Genomic DNA, 8,304 nt, shown 5'->3' with positions numbered 1-8,304 from the left:
TTGTTTTAATGAGCTGTATTTGAGTAAGTGAAAGAGGAAAACTTCCTTCGACCTTCTACTTTGAAGGTTATTTGTTTAGACCTGCTAACCAGACTCTTGTTTGTTGCATTTACTTTTCTTGTTTGTTTTTTGTTTTTTTTTGGGGGGGGGGGGGGCAGTTATTAGTCAATAGCAATACGTAACCCTTTGAGTTACTGTAGCAAAAATCAAGCAAGTCATTACTCTGTTTTAAGCAAGTCATCTCTTAATCACATTATACAATATTCACACATTAGCTGCTTTGCATTCAGTATCTGTACTTCTGTTAGCTAGCTCTACTAATACAAAAAAAGCAGCTTTCTTCTCAATTAATCACATAATCAACGTAGACATTAAGTTCATTTTTGACTAGCTATCAGTGAGCAAAACTGGGAAGCTAACCTAGCTTACCTGCATCTGTGGTTTTCTTAGTACATACAGTCTCTAAGAGGACATGTAAAAGAGAAGTAAAGACATGATAAAGATGCTAACATGCTCAATCATCTTGGTCGAGATTCATGCCATCTTCTGTCAAGTCCTCGTCAAATTCCTCGTGGTCGTCTTCAAAGTCGTCATCATCGTCCTCCGTATTAACTCTGCCGGACAGGACATCCTCGATCCAGTCCTCTAACTCCTCTGCTGTAGGCAGATCCTCATCGTCGGACATGTCAAGCCACACGCTGTCCGCCTGGCATGCGCAACAGACATCTCTTTAAGGTCTCGATAGAGTTTATGTACCTGAGAAGAGTTTGGCTTACATCTGTGACGTTGACCACGCCGATCTGAGGCCTGAACAAGTCCAACTTGAAGGTCTTTTCCCAGTAAGTGGTGAGCTAGAAAATATGAGACAAGATGCTGCTGACATTGGAAAGATACTCAATTGCGTTTACCGCAGGAGAGAGGAAGTCACATACAGTACGTGGAAGTCTTAAGGCTTAAATTTCAAGTTAGACTTAAGTTAGTCTAAAGCCATGTGAAGTAGTGAAATCTTAAAAAGTGTGTTTTTGTTTTTTTGCGGTCTGTGACATCGTCCTTTTAAGTGTGTACCCGGCCTATACCAATCAAAGGATTAAGACCAACCAGAGGGAAGTCATCAGGGTCAATCCAGACAATGCTGAGATCTGGGTTGTTGGTGTTGTCTCTGGCCACGTCCTTTAAGATCTCCAAGAATTCATAGCCATCTGGGTGGTGAAAGGAGGCGGATGGGAGATCATTTGCAGGTCAACACCTTTTGGGAGAAGAAGATATTGACAGACCTGGATCCTCCTCTTCTGCAAATGCAACGATATGGATTCCGTCCATGTCATCCTCCTGGAGGCGAGTGGAGGGTGGAACATGATTTTCAACACCATTTCTGCATTCATCACAGCACAAGTAACTCAATTCTATTTACCCATGTTTCAAACATGTTCTCTGCCCGCAGCTTCCTCAGAGTGGCCCTGCAAACAACGCTCCACATTTGAAATCCAACCCCACCTTGGAACAAGATATGCAAAAAGTACCTCCTGTGTTGATTGACAAAGTCCACAATGTCCATCTCAGACAGCGGCCTGCCTGGCAGGACGACGGGCTCCTCCATGAAGGGCTCGTAAAAATTCACCTCGTTCATCTTGAGGGAGAGATGTTTGGCCACCTGAAATGCATCAACATACTTCCGAGAACCCACGCGTCGCATGCGTTACATGTGACAACTTGCACCGCACTTACGGATTTATCAAACGTGGCAAAGAACTTGATGTAAGGTTGAAAACGCTCCGAGGCCTCCTGGAAAGCTTTGTAGTCTGAGAGGCGGGAAGAGACCGTTAGGAACACCAAACGAGAACATCAACTTGCTAAACTCCTTCTTCACGAGAGACTGATAGTGACTCTTGGATGCCAATTTGAGAATCGCTGCACAAGACTAATGTAGCAGATCACATCTTGTCATAATTGCAGTTTGACCTATTAGTTAGTGAACTAGATGCTATTTAAAGCCTCTCATGAGAGCAGAGATTGAGATCCCATAAAAGCTCTACTGGGACACAGCATGGAGCTATTCGAGGACACCATTTTTTTTGCCTGTTTTACTGCAAATGATGACAAACTAACATAAATCCTCTCCTTTGAAGTAACCAATGAGACGAATGTCTTCCTCTATCCTTTCGAAGGCTCGGAGCTCCATTGCGTTGTTGATTATTTCTACTGGGTCCTCCAGCACCTGCAGAAAGGGGGGGGGGGGCAACACTAACAAGCTGCAAGGAATGCAAACATCTACTTTACAGTCCGTTACACTCACATCCAGGAGGAATTCCACAAGAGTGTCTGCTGAGAGTTCTCCATCAAATTCAATGATGCGATCGTCCTTGAAGATGTACAGGCTGCCTACTTCTTCGAGGCCTGACCAAGAATGTTTTAATAAGAGGAGAATTTTCACTGTGCACTAGAGATACTGTACGTGTGAAATAGGTTACCTAGCTTCTTGGCTATTTTGGCATCTTTCTGAGCATCCACCATCCCAAATCCAATGTCTTTGTTTTCCAGCACCTGAGCTGTCAGCTGAGTGGTGTTCACATCATGAGAGTCTTTATTCCTTAAATCTGTTAACTATAGGCTATTTGTAAAAGTCAGAGTAGGTCACATATGTGTTAAATCATAAGTACTGTAAATCTTGAGTCTTAACCTTCAAATGTTTACCAAGTTCCAAGTTAGTGTGGCAAAAGTTAAGCAATTCAAATTCCATCACATGATGACGCAATTTAGTTTCAGATGTTTCTCACCTCCAGGACCAGCTCTGTCATCTGGAAGCGCTTCTGCAGGCCTTTGTTGGCAGGCATCGGTTCATGGTAAAACAGACATAGCAGGTCAAATCTCCTCAGAGCCTTCTTGTAGCTGCGCTCGTTGATATCCAACACTCTGTCCCTGCCGTCAAAGTTGGGAAATTCCAGACCTTCTTCTGCAGCACATAGCACAATGAAATGAAGGCAGAGGGTGCAAAGCAGAGACAGGCGCATTTCCAGCATTGTCATTGTTGTAATTGGCAATAATATTTCAATTTTTTTTTAAATTGTATCACGATGGCTCCACTTTGTGCTCCTCTCTCTGTACTTGCTCTGTACTTTCTCTATCCACCTGGTCTTGCTCTCATTCTCTCTTCATCACCAAGTCTCACAGGAGGCATTTTGTTCTTCCTCCTCCTACTCACCCACATCATACAAGACAGCCATTCATGACTCTGCCTGTCTATCTATCTATCTATCTATCTATCTATCTATCTATCTATCTATCTATCTATCTATCTATCTATCTATCTATCTATCTATCTATCTATCTATCTATCTATCTATCTATCTATTTCGTGCTCTGGAAAGAAGATTATTTCTCTCTTTCGTCCTTTATTTATTTATTTATCTATTTATTTAAAAAAAAAAAAATACTACATTTAAACCAAGTGGTCACATTTTCCATGAAACCCGCTTGAGCTCATTTATCTAACTTTACGGTAGACGGTAGGTTTTGTGCTGCACATTACCGTAATTCCCTCTCTCAGAGAGAAGTAGTCGATTCCAGATAGATGAACACACGTCTCTAATCTTAGACAAAACTTGAAGATTGAGGAAAGATGGAGCGCTGCTATCTGTGGGTCATTGTGTTTGTGCTTCAAGTGTGCATTTTATCCTCGCTTTGTGAAGCAGGTACTCTATTGTGACTTCTTTTTTTATTTATTTAAAGCTATTAGGGTTCGTTTTTGCTAATTTGATAACTGTTTGTGCCTATTATTCATTCGCTAGCTAGCTAGCTCGCTCGCTTTCTTGCCTTTTTCAAATTGTAGAAAATAATGTTGTTCTAATGTCGATCACTTCGTTTAATTGATTGCGGCGACGTTGTTTACACGCGAGTTCTGCTTCAAATGTTTGGCCAATTACACAACTTGTAGAATGGAAATCAATCTCAATGCCACAGGTGGAAAATGTGTTCAAGGTCCGACAAAATCAAGGTTGAACTTTTTGACCGTCATACGGTAAGTGGAGCATTACGGCGGAAGCTTCATGTTTGGGTAAAATGATAAATGATAATAAAATGTCAGGAAAAGCCTTTTTGAACATTTTAAACTTTATTAGGGGTTAATTAGAGGCACTGGTGGCCAATGTGTGCTGTCTCCTATTTAACAGGAGTGTGAATTAACCACATCACAGTTAGAAGACGGTGTGCACAATTTTGCAATCACATTATTTCAGTTGTAGAGTTTTACCTCCTCTGGATTATTATAATATATTTTTTTAAATATGTGATCGACTTGTAGAATTTTTTCAGTAACCGTGGTGGGAAAAGTTTTTAAGTGATTTAGAGCCGGGGTGCTCAAATTCGGTCCTCGAGAGCCCCCATCCAGCCTGTTTTCCATGTTTCCACCCTGCAGCACAGCTGAAACTAATGATCAGCTCATCAGCAAGCTTGCAGAAGCCTGATAACGATCCTGATCATGAATCAGGTGTGCTAGTGGAGAAAAACATGGAAAACAGGCTGGATAGAGCCTCTCGAGGCCCGAACTTGAGCACCCCTGATTTAGAGTATCTTGATCCTATGTGTTTTATATGACAAAAAAAGGCAGTCGAGTAGGGGTGTGTAGACATTTTATAATAACTCTATTTTAAAAAACAAAAACAAAAAGCAGCTCATGGATACACAGGTTAATTGTGCAATCTAGTGGTTCATGCATTTACTTGTTCTTCCTGTCACTATACATCACTGGCATAGATAAATGGAAAAAAAAATACATCATTTGTAATAAATAATTCTTTTTTTCAAGCCCCTTCAAGAGAAATTGGATGATGTGTCATGGTTGGGAATCACTGATATATAGTAATGTTATGGTATAGTTGTTTACTTTCATGCATTTCTTTTGCTGCTCTTTTGCTCTTACTCCAGGCAAACAGGCAATAAAGGACACAATATCCGAAGCTGTTAAAGTATATACTCGGTGTAACTCTGCCAACTGTAGTTGCCATCTAAAGTGAGTGTGATAATCGACCATTTAAACAATGATCTGCATAGCCTGTATGATTTTTTGGGATGTTACGTTCACAAATTTAATATAATTTAATTCTCAAAGCACGGACTAAATGTTTTTCCGAACTCAGGGTCTTGCAGGAAGACTTGGCTCCCTTTCATGGAGGAATTTCGGGGAATGTCATGGCTTCAACAATCCAAAGAGGGGTTGGCACCCACTACCAGATCATTGGACATAAATTATACAGGGAACATAACTGCATGTTTCCAGCCAGGTCAGTTCTGTCTAGCAACTAACACCCAATCAAAGCAGTCAGAGCCGCAATTGTGTTGTTGTTTTTTAAACTTTAGTTTCCTTTTTTTTTGTTTTCAGGTGCAGTGGGGTTGAGCATTTCATATTGGAGCTGATTGACAAGTTACCTGATTTGGAGATGGTGGTTAATGTCAGGGATTATCCTCAAGTGCCCAACTGGGTGCAGCCAACCGTACCCGTTTTCTCCTTCAGTAAGGTTCGTGTTAGCATGAACTAAGCTTGCAAAGGGATTTGGGGGGGGGGGGGGGGAGTCAGCCAAGCTTTAAAAAGAAACATGACGCAGTAAGTCAAAAGTGGCACGAGTAGTGGAAAAAACATGACAAGGAAAACAAAGTCATCTTTTTCCTCATCGCATGTATTTTCATGTCAAGTTTCCACTTTTGAAAATTCACTGAATCTTTCAACCTTGTGTACTGAATTACGTGCGTGTGGCACGAGTAGACTTCAGACTACCAGGACATCATGTATCCTGCATGGACGTTTTGGGAGGGGGGCCCTGCTGTGTGGCCCATATATCCCACTGGACTCGGAAGATGGGATCTAATGAGGCACGATCTTAAAATGTAAGACTCGGGTTCGTCTCTGTGTACATTTGCTGACCGTTTGAAGCAAGGTTATAATGGTGGAATGATGTTTTAGGTCTGCGGCTCAGTGGCCATGGCAGAAGAAAGAGTCCAAAGGATTCTTCAGAGGATCAAGGTTAGTCATTCATTTATTTTTTGTAATAATGATTTTTGTTATCGTTATTTCGCATGTGTGCAACCTTCTGTCAGCAGTTGTCAGGTTGGAGTCAGATGGGAATATTTTGGGGCCTTTATTTGATGGTTATAGACTAGTATATCTGAGCATGTATGAATATGTTTGACCCCTGTGGTAGGTTTGAGAAAATCCATAATAAATGTTAAATTTGAGAACCTGGTTATTATTATTTTTTAACTCATTCACTGCCATTGACAGCTATAGATGTCAAAAATTAATTTGATCTATTTCTATTAGTTTAACATTTTTTCCCACTTTTGTTAACAAGAGTATGAAAACCTAGAATTTTTTTATTGTACATTTAGAACAGATATACAATTTGTGATTAATTGTGAGTTAACTAGTGAAGTCATGCAATTAATTACGATTAAAAATTGTAATCACCCGACGCCCCTAATTTTTAATACAATTTTTTTTAATCGCGTCAGGCAGTTAATTTTTTTATTGTAATTAATCGCATTACTTCAATTTTAAAATGTACAATAAAAAATATTCTAGGTTTTCATACTCTTGTTAACAAAAGTGGAAAAAATGATAAACTACTAGAAATAGTTTAAATGAAGTTTTGACCTCTATAGCCGTCAATGGCAGTGAATGAGTTAATAATCAGTCTTAACGTGCAATGAACTCATCTTCCCTCTTTTTTTTCTCCTCTGGTAGAACAAGTCCAGAGCGGGATCCTCTGATCCTGCTTTCTCGAGAGATGCCAGAGTTGGTGGATGCAGAATACACAAAAAACCAGGCCTGGAAGTCTGACAAGGTCAGAGTCTCATCATCCTTCATACCCCCCCCCCACACACACACTTAATTTCAAATGCAAGGCTGGTTTATGTTTGAAATGTTGGGCTATTTCTTTTAGGACACTCTGGGTAGACCACCAGCCAAAGAAATCCCACTGGTTGACCATTGCAAATATAAGTAAGTCGTATTTCCTGCCTGATTTTTCTTTTTACAGAAATACATGACAACAGGTATGGGTTGATGAGACTGATGAGTGCTTGCATTAGTTGACCTAGAATAGCTTGTTTCCTATGAGAATGCATGAGCTTTTGCTTCCTGAAAGTATGGCGTGTGTTTTGACTTTGCCTCCGTCAGGTATTTATTCAACTTCCGAGGAGTGGCGGCCAGCTTTCGTTTCAAACATCTCTTTCTTTGCGGTTCGCTGGTGTTTCACGTGGGGGACGAATGGCAAGAGTTTTTCTACCCGCAGCTCAAGCCCTGGGTGCACTTCATCCCGGTGAAGCAGGATCTCTCTGATGTCAGGTACTGTCCTTCTTTCTTAAGACCAATGTCAAAAAGAAGTCAAATCTTTTCAAAAGCACACTCTAGGATTCTTCGTCAGCTTGTTGAGGATTTTACAATTTGCTTTTGCAATCATCTTTACAGAATTGACACAACAGACAATCGGTTTTACCGTGGACTGATGAACATTAAGGCGTTTAGAGATACCATTTGCCTTTGATTCAACTCGATTACAAATTATTTTAGTAAATGAATATGCACACAAGCCACACGTACATGTAATCGGTTCAACATGATGAAAATGTGTTGTGTTCACAGAGAATTACTACAGTTTGTCAAAGATAATGATTCCATCGCACAAGAAATTGCCATAAGGTAATCTATAAAAGCACTTAAGATTCTCCAAATACATTATTTACGACTAACCGGTGGCATTATTTCTCATTTTCTCTGCACAGAGGCATGGAGTTCATCTTGGAGCACCTGCAAATGCACGATGTTTCTTGCTACTGGGAGCGACTCCTCACAGATTTTAGTCAGCTTCTCACCTACCAACCCAAAAGAAAGCACAACTACAGTCAGATAATGCACAAGCCCCGCAAGACTGAGCTATGATAAAGACACTGTGTAGAACCTGGTTAACTGTAGTGAATGGAAACCAATGGTTGTTAGTGGTACAATTGCTCAAGCAATGTTTCCTAAATGCATTTTTTATACTCGAAGCAATTTTCTTATTCCCATGGGGAGCTATTGCCCACATTACAGGGAAACATTCAACTGAATATGTTGTAGTATTCACATTATAGTGTGCGCTGTTTGTATTTGGTTAACAAATGTGTTAATGATCCTACAGTATGTTTACTCGACCAAAAAGCTGTGATGACGTGTCGAGTCCAAGTAAAGGACATCCAAGCTTTTTTTTATTATTATTATTATTTTTTTAAGTTTGTTTCTTGACAATAAAATTTAGTTAATGCATACTTGACCTG

The 8,304-nt window shown here is 40.2% G+C and overlaps 2 protein-coding genes across 4 annotated transcripts; one reads left to right on the top strand and one right to left on the bottom strand.

Annotated features, from left to right (window-relative positions):
• Positions 1-229: 229 nt before the first annotated feature.
• LOC147178788 (calsequestrin-2-like) lies at positions 230-3,116 on the bottom strand. Of its 2 annotated transcripts, none has more exons than XM_086068541.1 (11): positions 2,775-3,116; positions 2,469-2,553; positions 2,294-2,394; positions 2,107-2,215; positions 1,726-1,799; positions 1,521-1,651; positions 1,412-1,457; positions 1,275-1,329; positions 1,099-1,199; positions 777-851; positions 230-706 (listed from the first exon to the last, which is right to left on the bottom strand). In XM_086068541.1, exons 1-11 carry the CDS (start codon positions 3,021-3,023, stop codon positions 515-517), a joined length of 1,218 nt encoding a protein of 405 aa, XP_085924667.1. In that variant the 5' UTR covers positions 3,024-3,116; the 3' UTR covers positions 230-514. The 2 variants fall into 2 exon arrangements, with proteins under 2 accessions (XP_085924667.1, XP_085924668.1); XM_086068542.1 differs by having other exon boundaries at positions 1,521-1,627.
• Positions 3,117-3,552: 436 nt separating this feature from the next.
• Positions 3,553-8,293, top strand: poglut1 (protein O-glucosyltransferase 1). Of its 2 annotated transcripts, XM_086068858.1 has the most exons (11): positions 3,553-3,689; positions 4,921-5,005; positions 5,133-5,276; positions 5,375-5,510; positions 5,756-5,877; positions 5,954-6,013; positions 6,734-6,833; positions 6,933-6,991; positions 7,169-7,336; positions 7,634-7,690; positions 7,774-8,293. In XM_086068858.1, exons 1-11 carry the CDS (start codon positions 3,617-3,619, stop codon positions 7,928-7,930), a joined length of 1,161 nt encoding a protein of 386 aa, XP_085924984.1. In that variant the 5' UTR covers positions 3,553-3,616; the 3' UTR covers positions 7,931-8,293. The 2 variants fall into 2 exon arrangements, with proteins under 2 accessions (XP_085924984.1, XP_085924985.1); XM_086068859.1 differs by lacking the exon at positions 4,921-5,005 and having other exon boundaries at positions 3,578-3,689.
• Positions 8,294-8,304: the final 11 nt, after the last annotated feature.

Source organism: Leptonotus elevatus, chromosome 2, assembly GCF_054856555.1.
Source record: "Leptonotus elevatus isolate MCC_2025b chromosome 2, RoL_Lele_1.0, whole genome shotgun sequence".
Classification (NCBI taxonomy): Eukaryota; Metazoa; Chordata; class Actinopteri; order Syngnathiformes; family Syngnathidae; genus Leptonotus; species Leptonotus elevatus.
Note: the sequence above shows the minus strand (reverse complement) of the source record. Positions and strands in the feature narration are given on the sequence as shown.